General features: G+C 39.0%; 1 protein-coding gene across 3 annotated transcripts in view; it reads right to left on the bottom strand.

Annotated features, from left to right (window-relative positions):
• Positions 1-21,538, bottom strand: part of pcsk5b (proprotein convertase subtilisin/kexin type 5b) — a 336,889-nt gene that overhangs the window by 265,476 nt on the left and 49,875 nt on the right. For all 3 annotated transcript variants that reach the window (XM_063068758.1, XM_063068760.1, XM_063068759.1), the window contains exons 3-5: positions 9,736-9,849; positions 7,425-7,568; positions 5,973-6,049 (exon numbers count right to left, since the gene is read on the bottom strand). In XM_063068758.1, the coding sequence (XP_062924828.1) occupies positions 5,973-6,049; positions 7,425-7,568; positions 9,736-9,849 (335 nt within the window). The remainder of the gene's footprint in view (positions 1-5,972; positions 6,050-7,424; positions 7,569-9,735; positions 9,850-21,538) is intronic.

Here is a 21,538-nt window from a genome sequence, read left to right as displayed (position 1 = left end):
TAAGAATAGAGCACAATGTAAGAAAAATAAAGTCCAAGAGCACCAATTAACCTTTAAACATGTCAATCAGCTCTACCTCCAGGTAAGCACAAGAGGCCCAAAGTAATTAACCTATATTTCATGCTCTGGTGATAGTGCATTCTACCAGAATACCAGCATCAATCATAAACAGCCAGCAGGCAATACTATGCTTTCCTTTAATAGCCTCATCTTCATAATGTGTAAATGAAGAAATTCAGAAGGTCACACCCCATAAAGATTACCTTCAGCACGCATGTTTGCATTTTAAAACTTTTATATTAAAACCACGGAGGAAAATATATTAAGATATAAACATATGGTGTAACATTCAGTAAGGGGGATCAGTGCCAGGATTACAAACCTGAATTAATTTGACTGTTTCACCAAGATCTCAATTGTAACTCGATTTACATTATGTACAGCAGAGCACTTGAACTGTAGCGTAGTAAAGACCTGTGTTGATTAACTGGCTGGAGAGTTCACTGATATCTTTAACCTCTTGATTCAACAATCAAGAGCAGGCTTCAATTATACGAGAGCTTAGGAAGAACGTGGTAATCTGCCTCAGTGACTATTGTTCAGTGATGGTGTTTTGAGAGGTCAATGATGAAAGATTAACTTCTGCCCAAGAAGCAACTTTGATCCACTCCAATTTGCCTAACGGAGCAACAGATGAACAGCAGATGCAATTTCACTGGCTCTTCACTCAACCCAAGAACATCTGGACAGTGAAGATGCATACATCAGAATGCTCTTCATTAACTACAGCATAACATTCAACACAATCATCTCCTCAAAATTAATCAATAAACTTCAAGATCTTGGCCTCAATACCTCCTTGTGCAATTGAATGCTAATTTCGTAACTTAGTCAACTTGGATTGGCAACAGCAGATCCAAATTGCTAAATCAGCACAGGTGCACCACAAGGCTGTGTGCTTACCCCTCACTCTACTTGTGCTGCCGCAAGACAGCAGCGTCCATCATCAAGGACTCCCACCACCTAGGCCAAGCTATCTTCTTCCTGCTGCCATTAGGAAGGTGGTACAGAGCCTCAGAACCCACACCACCAGGTTCAGGAATAGTTATTTCTCTTCAACCATCGTTTGCATTTGCACAGTTTGTTGTTTATCTGTCCTGTGGGTGTTGTCTTTCAATGATTTTACTGTGTTTCTTGGATTTACTAAACAAATCTCAGGGTTGCATATGGTAACATACATGTACTTTGAAAATAAATTTACTTTCAACATGGAACTTGAAAACTCACACCAAATGCTCAAAACTGAATGATGACAGTTTTGAACTTAAAACCTGCTAAACCCATTCTAAATGATCATTGCTTTGAGAATTCAAATTTACTGATAAATGTCTTTTAACATTTCAAGATTCATTTACGATCAAAGAATGTTCAAGTTATTCAAGCTTGGGATTTACTAGCTCACACTTATGCAAAACACAGGCAAAATTCATATTTATTTCATTCTTCCATCACCACCAGCTTCACATAAAAGTTGGAGAGAGAAAGAAAATCAAGGTAATTGGAAATGGAAAGGAGAGCTTCAATAAATCCACTAATGAGAACACAGAAGGGGCAAGATTATAACCAGAAAGCTCCAAGTTCAGGAAATGTATTTTGGGAAAATCCCTAAATGTACATACATTAGGAAGCAGAAGGATAGCATGTACGAGATAGAGATTCAAGTGGAAGATAGACAATGGTAAACAAATGTCCTCTTCCTGGTTTGTACAATTCCCTAATCAATTTTTCCTCAGATAACATGAAATGGGCCTTCTGCATCTAAACCCATTTTCTACTGCAACTACCTGCTTTAGATGGATACATCGGATGTCAGTTAATCACTTGCAATGTCAACCCCTTCTCATTCTAAAGAACCAAAGGGGCAAGTGGAAGGCAAGAGTGTGGTGCTCTCCTTTTCTGCTATGTATTAGCTGCTAAAAGTAAATCAAAAACATGAAAAACATTATGCTGTCAGACTTATTGAAACAAATTATTTTGTTAATTTGCTTCAAGTTATGCTAGCTTAATTTTTCCTCAGTATATAACTAAACATCTCTGCAAATACAATTTCATAAGAGGTTAGAGCACTGAAGAATCAGACCCACAATGGAAGGCCAAGAGAAAGTCCATTACAGAGCAGCCAGCTCAAATGCTCAACTATTATGTAACTGCTGGAAGATGTAGCAAATCGAAGGCTGCTCCGGTTAGTTAAACATACTTAGCTTTGTACAAGACGAAGCCAAGAATTTTTCTGGACTCTCACTCACTCAACACCACTAGGGTCCTTCCAGTTTTATTTTATTTTCCACAAATGAACATAACAGATTTTTAACATTACACCGTCCAATAGCTGACTGCTATCCAAAATAAACAATTGTAGACAGTTATGTGGTTATGAAGAATCAAATCAAACATAATTAGATTAAGCACTCAAATCCTAAAGCACTTTATATGCTTTTGATTAATAGTTAACATTATAAAGATAACAATAGATCAACACTAGATATATCTGTTATGACACATGGCTCCACATCTGCCGTAAGGAAAATGTTTGAACATATCAAAGTCATCGTGTCAGGGCATCTGGAAAAGTTCAGACAAAATTAACCTAGTTTTGAGAAAGGAAAGCAAGTTTGACTAATTTGCTGACCAGTGGATATATTAGATTTTCAAAAGGCATGTGATAAGGGCCGCATGAATGTACATCAGAAAATAAATTCTTTACTATAGGAGGAATTACTTATGTGAGTACACACGTTATGCTGTCATCAGAATGTGCGGCGACACTGGTTGTTAGCGCAAATGATGCATTTCAATGTATGTTTCGATGTACATGTGATAATCCAAATAGATTGTTGTTTGTCTCAACAAAATAGCAGTAAGCAAACACATTGTGGCAAATGCAGTGCTGTAGACAGGAGACCCTCTTCATCATTGCCAATGACTTCAAGCAGGTCAACTTCAAGAGTCTTACTAAAATACTACTAGCATATCTCCTATCCCGCCAAGGAACCAATTTCCCTTGACCATTGCTACACAAGCAAAAATGCCTACCAATCCATACCCAGCCACACTTTGATAAATCAAACTATACTACCACTACTACCAGTCTGTGCTCCTTCTCCCTGCCAAAAAAAAAGTGCAGGAAGTCATATGGTGCTGATCTGAGGAAACAGACTAGGTTCTCCACGACTGTTTTACGACTGGTCCATGTTTGAAGACTCAGCAATCAGCCTGGACATTTACGTGCCCAGTCACCGACTTTCTTCAGCAAGCGTGTTGAGGACTATGTACCAAAGGTGCTCCCAAAGTGGAAATAGTGGATGAAGTAGGAGATCTACTCCCTACCCAAGTCTAGGACACATACCGCTTAAATCAGGTGAACCTAACCTTTATTGAGATATGACCTCCTTACAGCCATCAGGGATGCCAAGAGACAATACCAGTCCAAAATTGAGTTCCACAGCAGCTGTCAGCTCTGGCTAGGCTTACATGCTATAACTGACTATGAGACAAAGTCCCACAGCATTGCCAACAAGAGTGTATCCCTTCCCAAAGAGCATAACATATTCTATGCATGTTGCATAGGACTGCAATGTCACTATCCACAACAGCAATGATGCACCTGAACCCACACCCATCACTGCAGACACAAGAGCAGTCTTCCAGAGAGGCAACTGACCTGAATAGTGCTCCTGGCCATTTTCATAGATCCTGTACAGATCAGCTGACATTTTAAAAATTATCCCCTGCTTCAGCCTGAGGTTCCCACCCATTTTAAGATCACTATCACCTAAAACAAAAGTAACTACCACTCAAGGCTCTAACATCACCATTGCAAGTGCCTCCAGAGGCTGGTAATAGCAGCTATCAACTTAGCCTCTCAGGCAACTACAACCCACTAATTCACCTACAATTTAAACAGATCAATGACAGACACCATCTTCTTAGCCCTACACTCATCTGCAGAACATCAGGACCCATGTTAGACTGTACAGTTCCACCTTCAATACTACAATTTCAAACAAACTCATCTACAAACTCCTAACTGTAGGAGTCAACATCTCCCTCGGCAACCAGATCCTTGATTGGCTGACCAACAGACTGCAATCAGTAAGGATAGGCAGCAACATTACAACTATTCTCAACACTGGTGCTTGACAAGCCTGCATTCTCAGCCCTGTGCTTTACTCCCTATAACTCTCATGACTTCATAACCATATTCTGCTCTAACTATCTACAAGTTTTTCAGATAACACCACTGTAGAGGGCTTTATCTCAAACAGTGATGAGGAGGAGTACAGGAAGGAGATAGCAAGCACAGTGACGTGGCTGTTTTCATAAGCTTAGCATCATAAAAATAACCATTCCCTCAGTGTTAACAAAACAAAATAGATGGTCATTGACTTTAGGAAGGCAGGGAAGGGTTGCACATGCTCCTGCTCACATAGTTGGTGAGGAGATCAAGGGGGTCGAGATCTTCAAATTCCCCGTAGACAAAAATGACCAAAAACCCTTCCTCATCCAATTACATTGAGGCCACGGCCAAGGAGGCTCACCAGTGCCCCTGTCCTCAGAAGGCTAAATGAATTTGGCACATCTCGTTTAATACATCATAGGTTTTCTAGGCATAGAAAGCATCTTTTCCAGATGTATCACAACTTGGTATGACAACTGCTCTAAAGAAAACAACAGATTTGTGGACACTGCTCAACACGTCATAGAAACAAGCCTTCTGCCCATACTCTACACTTCTCACAGCCACAGTGGAAGAGATAGTAAAAGTAAATAAATGGTAAGATACTGCACAATGCTGAGATGTATTGGAACTAGAGATCTCCATGCAAGCTCACATGTTGGCAGAAACCTGACAGAATGGCATCCTTCATTGTTAGGGAAATTGAATAAGTACAGGGGTCATGCTTCAACTATATGGGGCATTGATGATCCCACAGTTGGAATATCCTGTAAAATATTGGTCTCTATTTAAAAAAAAAGGATGTTTAGGTTTGGAAGCACTTCAGAGAAAATTTTGTCAAGCAGAATTGCCATTCCAGTCACATTAACCATGAACTTATTCCTCAAGAGACTGAGTGGCATCTCAAATGCATAATTCCACGTTAATGAACTAACACTGCCTTTATCAATGGACTTTGACTTCAGCAGGTTCTGATTGTTAGCAAATCTAGTTTCCACCTACTGATGACTTGAGCCTGATGCTAAATGAATCTCCAAGTTTAACGCTGGACAACAGAATGTGCCACATAAATGACAATTAATTTTCAGATACCAGATTCTCCAAACTTAATACAAAATTAACTAAAGTTGGAGGATCAGAACGGATTCCATATTTGATAAATATTAATTATGAAACCAGTTTTCAGGCTAATGAAAATTCTTTTAGCAATGGAGAATTTATGAAACGGTTTTGAAGCTTGTGATGTGAACCGAATTATTAATATAAATTGCAATACTATACTACCAGCAATGCATATTTATTCCCTGCTTAGAGGATAAAATGTTCTGCCTACATTACGAAGGAAAGAAACCTTGGTGGGTAGAACTGCACATCAGGGATTTTGGCTTGCACTATGCATTTTATGACTACAGTTAATTTCTTAACTTGATGTTGCTGATTGGCAAACTTTGTACCCTTGGCGTGCATAGGTAGAAATAATTTTTTTTTGGCTGTTACTGTTTGAATTCAGTGATCACTTCTGAATGATTCAAAAAGATCTTTTTAATGTACAGCTGACAGATGATTAGAGTAGAATAAACGGAAACTGACATTTCTTAAGTTATAAGTGAAAAAGATAGATAAATAAAAAGACTACATTCAACCAAGGCTAAAAATGACCAAAGCCTGTCGTCATTTTTTAAACTCAATATTTATGGAATAGTGGTGCCCCAACTGAAATAGATATTTCCCTTACTTGTTCTCATTGCTGGCATCATATCGAGGCATGGGATCCCAGTCATTTCCATTGACATCAAAGCTAGCCATTTGATCCTACAGTAAGAGAAAAATCACACAACCATATCAATAATTTAAGATACTCTCCAATTCATGCATTCTTAAAAGGTTTTCCATGCATAAATGATTTAACTTAGCCACATAAGAAATGAAAAGAACCACGTCAATATCATCCTCTCCACTCTCCTTACATAGTCCATTAAGCTCTGGACTATTCACAGAATTATTTCAAGATCGGAACTAATGAATGGACTCAGCCCAAAATATTGTATGTTTATTCTTCTTCATAGATGCTTCCTGAGTTCCTCTACCATTTTGTGTGTGCGTTGCTCTGGATTTTATGGAATCTGCAGAACATCTTTGTTTAAGAAAGACTGTTCTACGTAAAGTGAATCAAGAACACAAACAACTGAAAGTTCAAATCTATGACTAAGGGCAAGAATACTTTTCAGAAGCAAAGCTGGCAGGCTGAGAATTTTTTTTAAAAAAACAGTAAGGCAGAAATTGTTAACATTTAAGATTAGATTGCAGAAGGAAAGACAAAAGTGGTTAAAGGGGATACCAAAACATGATGAACAAATGTAATTAAGTGTTCACATGGAGACAAATGCTAGTAAATCACTTAAGCAACCAATATTTGGTTCACAGCTTCTATTTTTATCTCCACATTGCAAAGAAATTCCACTCTTTCAAAACAGTTGATAAAGGATGGAGTTTGGAACTTTTAGTGACTTGTCAACATAAAAAATCAAGACTCAGCCATGAAGAAATCTCAAGGTCAATTATGGGTTCATTTCCTTATTTAACTGTGTTCTAATGGCATTCAGTGATTTCCAATGGCAATTAGCCTGAAGATGAAGGAAAAGAAATTGATTATCTCATACAGATACACATAGTCCAATTAGTCTGAACTTATTTTGTAATCAGCAGAACCACAAGACCAAGTGGAATGGGTGTAGGAGTTCAAATTCCAATTGTAGCTATGATTATGGGTTTAATTTCTACAAAGGAGGAACAATGACTCTAAACCTTTCAGGTGTGCCAAATTTGGTTCAAATTTATATGTTTTAAAATTTTAATTTTATTAAGATACAGCGTGGAATACAGCCATTCGGCCCTTTGAGCCATGCCACCCAGCAGTCCCCCAATTTAACCTGAGCCTAACCATGGGACAATTTACAATGACCAGTTAACCTTCCAATTGGTACATCTTTGGACTGTGGCAGGGAAACTGCAGAGCACCCAGAGGAAACTCATGCGATCACAGGGAGAAAGTACAAACTCCTAGTATAGCAACTCCAGTTAACGTGATCCAAACCTCCCCTGTATTTTAAACTGCACAAGTTGTTTCCCCCCCACCCCAATAATCAGTATTAATTTTTATTAGCATGAAAATAAATTAAAAACATACATAATTCTGCTGAAGGTCAGGGTGATTTCTCTCGATTCCATCATCCAGAATGGTGATCACCACATTTCGACCTGTGTATCCTCTTCGCCATGCTCCAACTATGTTCATATCTGACTGGCAGTGGTGAGTGTCATCATTACAGTGCTAACAATGGAGAAAGCATTGTCAAATGCAATAAGTTTACATTCAGAGTAAGTGCCCACTTAAAAGATGTGGCAAAACATTTTTCAGTGACAAGACCCCCTCAGTAAAACAGAGGACAGAGTTTCTTTTTTGCTTGGTGTTTGGGGTGGAGTGGGGTGGAAGCCAGTCTATGAATATGCGTTTCCCTTCATTGTGCTTCGTGTTTACATGGGTAGGAGGGCACCACTGGTGTCCTCATTCAAACAAATCTGAAAGCCAAAACTTGCTGAAAGTCAACACCAACAGTAAAATTACAATACACTGCTATTTGATGGTTCAGAAATCACAAGTGCTTTGAAGTATTAATTGGAATAACACACATTTCAAAAAAATCTCAGAGGATGCTAGTTATACAGCACTAGCCTCAATTATGCACAAACTAGCAGACTTCATGATCATCTCCTAATCACATGTTTTGTGGGTGTGTATGCACTTTTTGCAACCCTAGGTGTAAGAACCACCTCCAGGCCTCATTGCCACAGTAGCCCTGTGAAGCAAAGCGCTCCAAGAATGGTAACTAAATTTAACTGACTAAAACACTATTGAACATGTTTAAAACTGATGATTTCTAATGAACTATGCAAAGATTTTAAAACTACAGTCGACCTTCACTAATCCGACTACCTATAATCCGGTTCCTTCGATAATCCAGCACTGATTTCAAATTTTCCGTGCAATTGTAATTTCAAATTTCTCAGGCCACCGAACCAATCTGCTGCGCATTGTTTTGGTTGCGCTGGATCTGTTCACGTGTTGGTGTGCTCTTATAAGCACAGACAGGCGATTCATGCTTGTTTTCCTGCATTTATTAATATCATTGGCTCTTTTTTAATCCTAATTATGGCCCCAGTGAGTAAAGGAAATGCACCTCGTGCTGTGAAGCGAAAACACCACACATTATCCATTAAAGATAAGGTTGAAGTCTTGGAAAAAACTGGACAGTGGTGTATTAGTGAAAAGCTTGTGCAAGAGTTACAACATTGGCTCTTCCACAGAGTACGATACAAAAAAAACGAAGAAAAACTGCTACATATTTTTGCTGATAGTGGCTCAAAGAACCAGATGTGCGTAAGAAAAACAATGAAAGACAGAATTTCGTAGCTACACGAAGTGCTGATAACGAGGTTTAATCTTCGTATAAGTGCAGGTGTTGAACTATCTGGAGATCCGGTGAAGGAACAAGCAAAAGTGTTTCATGAAGAACGAGGACTAGATTATGAGTGTGACTATAGTGAAGGCTGGCTTCATCAGTTCACGCAGCGACATGGCTTACAGTTTTGTGCAGTGTGTGGTGAAAAACGTTCAGCAGACAAGGAAGCAGCAGCAGAGTTTGTTGAAGGAACTGTTTTTGAAGAAACTGTTGTACCAGTTTCAGCACCAGTTCCTGATGCTCCACTCATTTTTCAAGACGAAGATGAAGATGTTGGTGATCCTGATAACCCCACACTTGCAGACGTGTAACCGTGCCCGAAGTTATATTAAAGATCCCACTTTAGAAGCCGAAGTGCTCAACTTTTCTGTACAAGTTTATTTCTGTACAAGTTTATTCCTGTACATTTACCTGTACCCTTTATTTTGTCTGTGCCTGTACAATATATTACTTAATTAAAATTTCACTTGTTACTCATTTAATATTTACACTTCATTATCTAACTTTTACTGATTTACATGATATTTTATAGGTATGATGAGGCAGTTAGCTATTGCTCAATGTGATCCTTCTGTAATTCGGCATTTTCACTAATCGGGAACTCCTCAGGTCCCAATGGTGCCGGATTATAGAAGGTTGACCTGTATATGCAATTAATGCTTAATTGAATAAAAATATTAAGAAAATTAATCAAAAGCAAACCATTAAACCTTTTTGACTGAAGTCAGAGATCTCATTCACAACTGTGACTACAGGTCAAACATTAAACTAGGCTAATGGAAAGCTAAGGCTCAGATGTGAATTCATCTGGCCCTATAGTTCGTTTGCACGAAACCCTTGGGTTCAGTGCCAAACAGGGCAGCACAAAGGCCAAATAGTTTGGCAACTGATCCCTTGCTGATCTCAGAATTATACTTTGCAACACTTGGACACCAACCTGCCAATGAAAGCCAATTATTTATGCAGTTGTATACTTACTATGTACCACATGCTTGGCCATTTGGGGTCATTGAAGTAAGGATACTGGTTAGTACTAGCTTTATAATCTCTCTTTACCCGCCTTTTTACCACTTGTTGTTGTATCCATTCCACCTGCCAAAGGAACACATTAATAGAAGATAGTTAGGGGCGAAAACTAATTTTCCACATCAGGCAAGATTAATAATGCAATTATATAAGGTCACTGGGGGCAGCTAAGGTTGTGGGTTGAAGATTGTCCAAATATTTCACCTCTGGAGCCAACTCCATCAGGGGAACAACCCTCCCCATTATCAAGAATATCTTCAAGAGGCAGTACCTAAATAAAAAGGCATCCATCATTAAAATCCCTTACAATCCAGGACATATTCTCTTCTGATTTACTATCCGGGAGGAGGTACAGGAACCTGAAGACTCTCACTCAGCATTTTAGGAACTGCTTCATCCTCTGACATCAGATTTCTGAATCATCCATGACCACCATCACTATCTTTCGCACTTCAAAAGTAACTTGTGTCTTTGCACTGTACTGCAGCCACTAAACAATAAATTTAATGACATGTCAGTGATATTAAACCCGATTCTGATTACTAAAAGGGTTTAATTTCAGTAGGTATATTAGCAACATGTGATTTAATGGCACCAAGCGGGAAAGTGTACAACTCCCCTGGCAAATATTAAAATTCACTGTTAAATAACCTTCAATTTAAAACTGTATTAGTGTCTGGAAGCATGGCTCCCTAGAAAATATTTGATACAAACTCCATCCCAAATTATATTTGGAAAACTATAATTCACAACTTGAATACTATCACCTTAATAAAGAGTAAATTTTGACATTTCCATACTATTGGAATGAATTTCACTCAGTTTCTTTCAGCAAATGAATGAACTAGTGGAGAGAAAACCATTTTTTTTTAAAAAGGGTAACAAAAAACAACCATTATAGCAAAATGAAAACAAATCATCTTTGAATTAAGTTTAGGGAATATTGAACAGATTTTGGAAATCCAGATCTCTATGCTGAGCTCCAACGAATTCCTCGCTCAAATTAAATGTACTTATTTTAAAGCACTTTAAATACCCATTAAAATATTTTCTTTTGGTTGATGTTAACCTCAAAAATAATAACATTTTCACCCTCAGCCTCACTAACTGTGCCAAATGACCATAGTATGAAACTTAACAATCTACCACTGAGCATTTCTGAATATCCAAGGAACTCCCTTAAAATATAGATTTCAATGAACATTTTTAAAAAATCTATATTTCCATGAACTATTAATGGATTCTCATTTTAAGCAACGTAGTCGTCTTGAGGTAGTGTATGCTTCAGTGGTCATAGTATTATATTCAGAGATATTCAGTCTTTTCTATAACGCTGATGTGGCATATGTACGTTTTATAGTTTCATTACAATAATCATAAAATGCTTTAACAACAGGCTGTTAAATTTCAATAGACTTCACATAACCCTCTCGAGGGTGAGCACTGACAGTAGCTAGAGCTTGAGATGGTCTTTATTGGCCGCAACTGCACTACATTTTTAGAACAGGTAAAGTCAGGATATCAGCTGATTTTATAATGGATTCAATCCCTTTCATGATTCCCTTAGGCTATAAACTGGTTTCAAAAAGACGAGCTGAAACATGGTAGCTCATACTAAAAATAAATGACTTTGGCTGGATGAGTATAACAAGATCACACAGTTTATAGACTAGAATTCTTAGCAAAAGAATATCTTAGCACTTGTTCCTTTAATGACATCTCAATGAACATTTAGTCAATTAGGTCCTGTCACAACTATAGTAGGAATACAGGAACAGGAAGCATTCAGAACCTCAAGTATTCAATTAAATTACAGCTAACCTGCTCAACTCATCCACATGTATTGTGCTGGTATTCCCTAATGTAATGAATTCCTTGATGTAATGTTATGTAACAGAAATGAAATGTGATTTTTTGTATATATTTGCTCCTAGGGCATGGATGTCCAGTTCAGAGAACAGTTAGGAATCAGCCCCACTGTCAATGATCACTTTTTTTGTGAAGTTCATTGGTGAACCAAAAGTCATTTGGTTTGTGTAACCTTAGCAGTCATTGAATTATACCAGGTTTATATTTCAGATTTAGTTAATTCCCTGAACTGTAATTTCAAAGGTGCCAAGATGGGATTCAATTTTGAATCTCCAAATCATAGTCAAGATCTCTGGATACCAGTTCACTATTCAGTAACTTAATCATTATGCTACTTACACACATCAGTTCTCAAGTTTTTAAATTCATCTCAACTGCTTTCTTTACAAAAAAAAATGTGCAGGCCCATGTTTTGGGGAAGCAAGGTGTGGGATACAAAGGTTAAAACCATGCTGAGCAAGTTTTTTTGATCCCTCACCAGAATAGCCAAAATGTAAATGTTGCCAACCCCCCTGTACTGGTAACTACACTGCAGGAAGAGCTTTAGTTGAGATTACTCCATGAATTTCAAACCATCATGAAAATGTAAACGTTTTCATTCTTCAACCTTCCTTCAAGCTGGCAGGAAGGAAGGCAACCCATTGACACTGAGATCTCAGAAACAGCAGCTTCTAAATTGTTTGCATTAGTGGAAGATTAAACATTAACCAGAATACCAGAGTTTGCTGCTCCTGCTTGATGCAGTGTGTGTAATTAATTCAAATGGGGGGGGGTGGAAATGTTAGCCCAAATTGCTCAAGATTCTACAACGAATCTCAGACCAGGGAGAACATCTGAACATGGCAAAAAGAAAAATGGCTTCCATCAAGTTAAATCAAACTGCTTCATTTCATTTAACAAACTGAAATGACCTGTTGATAATGGTTCTAATTTTGAAGGTTTTGTTCATCTGCAGGATGTCCCCACCAGCAACACCAAAGGGGCAGCTAAAGCATTCATGCACTCCATCCAAAGAAAGTGGACAAGGGTATCAGCACAGTAGTGAGGGAAGACAGTGCAGCTTTTGTTTGTGTATAGACATGCCACTGTGGAATAGAAGCAAACACAGAGTAGCGGTCAAATCCAGTATAAATATTTACTTTAGTTTCAAGTTACAAAACAGATCAGTCAGTGTTCACCAGTTGGAAACTTTGACAGCAAATTTAATCCTATCATTTTCCACTTTGAGCAGGTGGGATTTTCCAAATAAACAATGAAAAATCTCTGTCTTAAACTGAATTGTTCCAAATGGAAAAACCAATTTCACGCTTCACCCAGCTCTGCCAGGTAACTCTGACACCAAAAAGGGAATCACAGCCATATTCAACATAATATTTAAATGCACCATCGTTTCGCTGCTCAAAGAAGTTGCACTCCACTGTAATTTAAAATGTTTCCATTCTCTCCATGTCACATTTGTAAGTAGAATCCCTGCTGATGATATTCTGCAGACTCCACAGGATTGTGAACCTTTGGACAACTCACCCTAAAGCCAAGTCTCATCTTAGTTGAAGTGCTTACTTGCAAAGAGGCAGCTCAGAAATTTATCTTGAGGAATAAAACAGGGAAAAGATGGAATTCTATGGTGTTGTGTGTTAATGTTTCAGTGTACCACACTGAAGGCACGAGAGATCATTGGTCTTTACTAATGCACCAAATTACCTAGAAATCTGATATAGTTCCAACAAGATTTGAAAATATTAGCTGTAGGTCAGTGTTCTTGAGCTAGACTAAGGAAACTGGAAGCACAAATGGGTATATGTTTGCTTACGACTGTATCCCTTCTCACTCTGCTTCACAAACATTCTGAAACGGGACCTTCTTCCCCTTTGGGAACTTGCATGCCTCAGTATTAATATTCTGACTGAATGCATGCATGTGCCTGCAGATCTCTGATGTAAATATTTTAATTAATTATGTAGATGACTTCCGCCACATGCTGAATCATAGCAGGAGCTCTTAAGTTTATATAGGACTTGCATTTTGGACTTTGCAAAGCGGGCCAAGTTCTGTTCTTGGTAAGTAACAGCTCATGAAGTGAAGCACAGTTCCTAAGCAGTATGAAGAAATTAATAAATATACCCAACTTCATTATAGCTAGTTTGTTTCTTTCCATCAACTAGTTACTAACCTCACCACTCCAATATATAACAGAACAGTACAGCACAGTACAGGCCTTTTGGCCCAGTGTTGCACCAATGTTTTAACTACTCGAAGATCAATCTAGCCGTTCCCTCCCAAACAGACCTCCATTTTTCTTTCATCTACATGCCTACCCATGAGTCTCAAATGTCCCTAATATACTTGCCTCTACCATTAGCCCGGCAGCATGTTCCGCACATCCACAACTCTAACAGAAACTACCTCTGACATCCCAGCCTCTACTTTCTACTTAAAATTATGCTCAATAGTATTCACCATTTCAACCCTGGGAAAAAGACTCTGAATGTCCATAAATCTGTTCTCTTATCATCTTGTACACCTCTATCAAGTCGCATATGAAAGATGTCAGTCTGTTGGCTCATCAGACAATCTTAAATAAAAACACTGCACTCTATAGAATCTTTGACTTTAAACAGCTGCTCTTTTTGTTTTTTTTTCCTCAACACACTTAAATATTACAACTGTATGCATTGGTTTTAATGTGTTGGATTTAATGCTGCTCTTGTTGAGCCTTAGGCTAGCTGTTCCATTACATCAACAACATCGCAATACTCTAGAGAAAATGTAGGACAAATCTAATCTGGTCAACTTCTGCTGTCTCTCTTGAAGTCTTTCCCATGAATAAGTCTAACCCACCAAAGGTCAGCTTTGGTCCCATCAGGACAATTGGTTGAACAGTGCATTGACTGAAACATGCAAGATAAAGGAGAGTTTCTAGGCATATTTTGATAAAGGCTGACAAGGGCATCAAGAAATTCTTTAACCAATTATGGGTTCAGGCATGACAGATAAAAATTTATTCAGAATTTCAGAATAAGCTTATTCAGAAAACGTCCAGCAGCTGGAGTCATATTTTGTACCATTTTGATGGGAGGCAAGTTTTAAAGAGTTTTAGTTTTCAATCATTTCAGCTAGAGGTCACATGGGTGAGTGTTTTTTCAGACTGGTGTTCTTTGCCCAAACACACCTTGCTGCTTCAAAGGTTCTTTCCCAATACAGATTGGAGCAGGGAGATTTGATAATTAAGTAGCTTCACTTGCAATTCATCTGAGTCAAATCAAGCAAGACCTGAGTAACATTCAGAATGGGCATCCAAATGGGAAGCAGCACCACCAACACAGAAGTGTCAGCTACTCATGTCCAACAAATGATCACGTACAAACAACTTGCTCTGACAGCTAATAGAATTCTCATAGTCAAAGAAACACCCACCTTGCAGTGATGATGGTCAGTAAAAAGCTCAACTGGACCACCAATAGCAACGAATGGAAAAGGAATTCAAAGGGTATAGATTTTTTTTTATATAAAAAGGTTACTCACTTTGTAACCTCTCAGTTGAGTAAAAACTTTCCAGTTACCCAAACGGGTCAGTTCTATACTGTATTGTACAGCTCTCTACTCTTTTGTGGTTACTGACTACAGGAATGTTGTCTATTTAATATATTAGTATTTGAATAATATTTTAAATATTGTTTGATTAAGCATTGCCTAAATAATTCATTACAGGTTGTATCTAAAAGTATGTGAATGGCATATGTCATCACGCCACCATGTCATAAATGTGTGCTTCACCAAAAGTAAAAATGAAACTAAGATCCGTTTCCGAGCTCCTGTATTTTTTTTTGCAATTAGTTTTATGTTTGCAGTTACAACACAACAGTGGCAACAAGTAAGAGTTTAAAAAAATGAACCTGACACAGCTACCTACCTGTTGAATCGAGATGTCAGAATAAAAAAAACACAACCAACATATACGGGTATTTCAATTTTTATTCTTTTTTTCTATCACACTTAGGAGGTGCTTGACTGCAATCATTATAATGCATTTTGGAAGACTAAATTAACATCATGGGAAAATGGGAAAAATGGATCAGCTCATGATAAAATGGCGGAGCAGACTCGATAGGCCGAATGGCCGACTTCTGCTCCTTTGTCTTATGGTCACAGCAAAATACATTAAGTTTAAATCTGCATTGGAAGAGAAAAAAAGTTGATTTATGTCAATTAAGAGTAATGCTGTAGCTTCTACTAAATAGAAGCAAAAGAGTCTTACAAATCATTCTTTGGAGTATTGACGTCAATTCCAGTCACTATCATTTAGGAAGAATGTCGAAGCTTAGGCAAGGTTTATCTGAATAAATGTGGAGCAACTGAAAATGGTATTATTCTCCTTAGATTAAAAATGGCAAAAGGAGAACAGAGTGAATCAGTAGTAATTTGCAAGAAACAGGACTTCTTGAAATACAGTTAAAGTTGCTCAATTATGGAGAAAGGCCAGTGGAACCAAGTCGCTCTTAAAGGAATCCAGACAGACACCATTGGCTGAATGGACTTATTAATGCTTTACAGTTCTACAAGTTCTAAGGAAAAGTTGAGCGCATACAGTATATGATCAAATCAAGTATAGGATCTGAGAGGTATTGGGTTAGCATATCTTGAAGTACTAAACTCAGATGAAGACCTTAAGCCCTATCCTACATAAATAACCCTGGTACCCTCACTAAAGGGAAGTTTTTTTTTGAGTATGAGGTGCTGTGGGACCAGCAAGTTTGTAACTCTACAGATAATGCTTATTTGCTAAGATTTAAAAAACTGATTACTCCTTGCATTTTACATCAACTAAAGACTAGCTCCCATTTATGACTAGCAACTAAACAAACAGCAATAGTTGGAAATTTAACTTGCTCAAAGACAACACTTTGATCTTCAGAACTGTGAGCTGCTATATTTAGAAAGCTGAGCTTCCCAAAAAAAAATCCCGGCCCAGGACAGTGAATACCCGTCACAGATCCTTTTCGTTACAAGCTTTGTTTGACCATTGCTTCAATTATGCTCAATCGTGGAGTGAAGATACAGATTAGGTATGGTGATATTCTACTTTACACATACCAGCCCCCAACACCTCAAGCTCATTTTTCAGTGTCTGTAAAAAGAAAAACAGGTTGCCAGCAAGCCAGGCACAAAGCCTCAGGTTCTGAGCAGCCCTGCTCAAGTCACAGTTTTACAAGCATCAGCTGGACCCACAGTTCAGCTCCTTTTAATATCATTGATGCAACACCTGTTGGCCTGGTAGCTCATTAGCCACATTCAAAAGTAACATGTTATTCGATCAGAAGTAAATCCAAGGTTTGACTCTAACTCATTTCTACTGAACTTATCCAAATTCAGGAAGGAGGAGGAGATAGGGTTTGGGAATTATCGAAGCCTGCGACTTTAGATTGCTGGAATGCAAGGTCCACCAGACAAACATTCGTTTAACCATCAACAGGAGCCCACTTTTACAGGCACTTTGATTCAAACTGATCACAAACACCCTTAAGAGAAAGACTAAAGGAAACATCAATAGACGGTGATTAAACATGATTGTTAAAAGCTGTATCAAGTAATTTTCAAAGTTATTATTCAGATGGCATTATTACAACACAAAATGCTGGAGGAACTCAGCAGTCCAGGCAGCATCTATGGAGAATAGTAAACAGTCGATGTTTCAAGCTGAGACCCTTCATCAGGACTGTCAGCTGCTGTACTTGGAAAGCTGAGCTTCTAAATAAAAGAGGAAGCACCCTAACCCAGAACAATGAATAGCCATCACAGATCCTTTCCACTTGTTTGACCATTGCTTCCATTTATGTTGAGTCATGGAGTCAATCCTGATCAAGGGTCTCAGCCCAAAACATCAACTGTTTACTCTCTTACATAGATGCTGCCTGGTTTCCCGAATTCCTCCAACATTTTGTGTGTTTTGCTTGGATTTCTAGCATCTGCAGATTTTCTCTTGTTTGTTATCACAACTAGTTTTTAGGGACATTTGCACAATTGAACATTTTACTTGTAAACAAAACCACCACACAAATTTCTCCAGGTAGCTCCAGATAAATTTAAGTACTTTCCCCATAATCATTTCACTTAGGTGGCATGCATTTACCACAATATTTTGGTTGCTTAGTAGAAATTAGGCAAGATTGGACATCGGCGCAGACACAGTAGAAGCATTCCTGTGCCGGTCCGGAGCGGAGTTTGAAAAAGCAGACAGTTTTCAGCGGGAGTCTTTGATTGGACATCGGCGCAGATGCAGAAGTGTTCCTGCAAAGGTCTGGACTGGAGCTTGAAGAACAGTCCCATAAAAGAGGAGTACCATCCAGCAGAGGTCAGTCGTGGGAGAGGTCAGAGTGCTAAGGCTTTGGCTCACAGGCAAGGCGAGTAGGCAAATTTATGTCTTATTCTTATCTAACTCTTGAAGGAATAGAGGGTATGCTTGCAGGGCCAGTGTTCTGTTCTGGATGTCACATGCGAGATTTCCAGAGACTGCCAGCCTCCCCAGTGGCCACATTTGCACCAGGTGCAGCAAGATGCAGCTCCTTTTAGAGACTGTCTTAGGGAACTGGAGCTGCAGCTAGATGACCTTTAGCTTGCTTGGGAAATTGAGGTGGCGACAGACAGGAGCTACAAGGAGGTAGTCACCCCAGGGCTGCAGGAAACATAAATGGATGACTATCAATGGCAGATAGTGGAGAGCACCCTCTCAACGATAAGTTCTCTATTTTGAGTACTCTTGGGGGGGGTGGAAATGACCTATCGGGGGAAGCAACAGCGGCTATGCCTTTGCCAATGAGTCTGGCCCTGTGGCTCGTGAACTTAAGTACTTTGCTAGTGTCTTCCATAGTGAAGACTGATGCAGTGTGCCAGAGGTCTGGGAGCAGGAGTGAGTGCCATTGCTATTACAAAGGAAAATGTGCTATGCCAACTGAAAGGTCTTAAGGTGAATAAGTCACCTGGACCAGGTGGACAACATTCCAGAGTTCTGAAAGAGGTTGTTGAAGAGATAGCAGGTGCATTGGTGATGATCTTTCATAATTCACTTGATTCTGGTACGGTTCTTGAGGACTGGAAAATTGCAACTGTCACTTCATTCTTTAAGAAGGGAGAAAGGCAAAAGAAAAGAAATTATTGGTCAGTTAGCCCAACAGCGTTTGGCAAAGTGTTGGAGTCTATCATTAAGGATGAGGTTTTGGGGTACTTGGGAGACTAGTGATAAAATAAGTCAAAGTCATCATGGTTTCTGGAAAAAGAAATCTTGACTGACAAATCTGTTAAGAGTTCCTTGAGGAAGTAACAAGCAGGGTGGACAAAGGAGATGCAGTGGATGTCATTTACTTAGATTTTCAGAAGGCGATTGACAAGTGGCCACACGTGAGGCTGCTTAACAAGATCCTACGGCATTACAAGAAAGATACTGGCATGGATAGAGGAATGGCTGGCAGGTAATAAAGGGGGCCTTTTCTGGTTGCCTGCCAGTGACTTATGGTGTTTCTCAGGGATCAGTATTGGGACCGCTGCTTTTCATTGTTTGTCATTGATTTACATAATGGAATTGATGGCTTTATGGCAAAATTTGCAGATTATATAAAGATAGGTAGAGGGGTAGGTAGTGTTGAGGAAGTAATGTGATCGCAGAAGGACAATTTGGAAGAATGGGCAAACAAAGTGGCAGATGGAACACACTGGGGAGAAAATTCAAACATGAGAGGTGCAAAGGGACTTAGGAGTTCTTGTGCAACACTCCTAGAATGTCAATTCACAAGTTGAGTGTGGTAAGGAAAGCAAATGGAATGTTGGCATTTATCCAGGGGAATAGAATATAAAAACAAGGAGATAATGCTGAGGCTTTATAAAGACACGGGCCAGGCCACACTTGGAATATTGTCAACAGTTTTGGGTCCCAGATCTCAAAGGATGTGTTGTCATTGGAGAGTCCAGAGGAGGTTGATGAGGATGATTCTGGGAACAAAGGGGTTAACATATAAGAAGCATTTGGCAGGCTTGGGCCTATACTCACTGGAATTTAGAAGAATGCAGGGGGTTGGGATCTCATTAAAACCTACTGAATGTTGAAGGATCTACATAAGGTGATGTGGAGAGGATATTTCCTCTGGCGGGTATGTCCAAAAGTAGAAGACACAGCCTTAAAATTGAGGGGTGAGCCTTTAGAACAGAGGCAAGAATGATTTTTTTCAGCCAGAGGTGAATCTGTGGAATGCTCTGCCACAGACTACTGTGGAGTGCAAGTCCGCAGTTATATTTAAAGTGAAAATTGATAGTTTCCTGACTGGTCAAGGCATCAAAGCTTATGGTGAGAAGGCAGGTGTATGGGGTTGAGTGGGATCTGGGATCACTCATGGTGGAATGGCGGAGCAGACTTGATGGGCTGAATGACCTAATTCTGCTCTTGTCTTATGGTCTAAGACCTGCCAAATGGAGCAGAAATTTAAGTATACCTTTCACATAGTGTCACCTGATTGAAAAGATGAATAATGGATTATTATTCCCAGATATTAAATATTTCATTTTTTCCCCAGGCCAAACAGATTTATCCTGGTTTCATAAACTGGCTACAGTTTCCACTAAGATGCATTTCTCTATATCCAAGTTCAAATGTGTTCTTATGGACTTTTACCTCATTTTCCTAAGGCAGGAATGATGTCATCTTAATGAAAATATTTGATTGGTACTTTACCTGTTGTATTAGTCAATTTTATGCAGGTTCAGATTTCACAGGGAAGAGCTCCCCAAGGACCAAAATATAGAACTTGCAGTGTTCAGCTCAGCTGAGCTATGCCTGTGTTTATGCTTCACACGTCCCCCCAAAAATTTATTCATCTCACTATTGACACATCCTTCCTTTCCATTCTCCTTTGGGGCACATGTTCCTTCTTAAAGGGAGAAGATAAATGCTCAGTCAGAAAATTCGAGACTAGAATTATTTGGAAAATGCAGTTCTATGTGAAGCTGCGACAACTACAGGTGGGGTACCTCTTATCCAAAATGCTTGGGGCCAGTGTCTCAGGTTTTGGAATATTAACTTGATAGCTTGCGATTGTTATCATTTCGGACTCTGACTTTGTGCACTATCGGTAAGCAGCCTTCGCCTTGCACTTGCTCATCAGTTTGAAAGACCAAGCATACTGACAGCACTGAAGCCAAATAATGCACATTTAATACCAGCAGGACTCTCACATTGCGTATTATAATGAAGAAATTCTGACAGACTTCTGAAGTGCACAGCAAACCCCCAAGTTACTATCAGATCTACTCCATGTCATCGTCGGGTACATTGCTACAGCGTTCAGAATCAGATTTAATATCAGAATCAGTCATACATTGAGAAATCTTTTGCAGTAGCAGTACATTGTAATACATCAAAAATTAAATTACAGTAAGAAATACATTTTTAAACTAAAAGCAAAAAGGAACAAAATAGAGATAGTGTGCTCGGGTTAACTGCCCACTCATAAGTCTGAATGGGAGAAGCCATTTTTAAAACATTGAATGTGTGCCTTCAGGCTCCTGTACCTCCCCTTTGATGGTAGCAATGAGAAGAGGGTATGTGCTGGATGATGGAGTTCATAATGATGGATGCTCCGCCTTTTTGAGTCATCACCTTTTGAAGATGACTTTGATGCTGGAGAGGCTAGTGTTCAAAATGGCACTGGCTGAGTGGGCAACTTCTGCAGCTTTTTCCAATCTTGTGCAGTGACCCCTCCATACCAGACAGTGATGCAACGAGTTAGAATGCTCATCATGGTAGATCTGTAGAAAGTTGTGAGAGTCGTTGATATCATACCAAATCTCTTCAAACTCCTAATACATAGCCGCTGCTGTGCCTGCTCTGTAATTGTATCAATAT

This window comes from Mobula hypostoma, chromosome 16 (genome assembly GCF_963921235.1).
Source record: "Mobula hypostoma chromosome 16, sMobHyp1.1, whole genome shotgun sequence".
NCBI lineage: Eukaryota > Metazoa > Chordata > Chondrichthyes > Myliobatiformes > Myliobatidae > Mobula > Mobula hypostoma.
The sequence above is the reverse complement of the archived record's forward strand: the minus strand, read 5'-3'. Positions and strand labels throughout refer to the sequence as shown.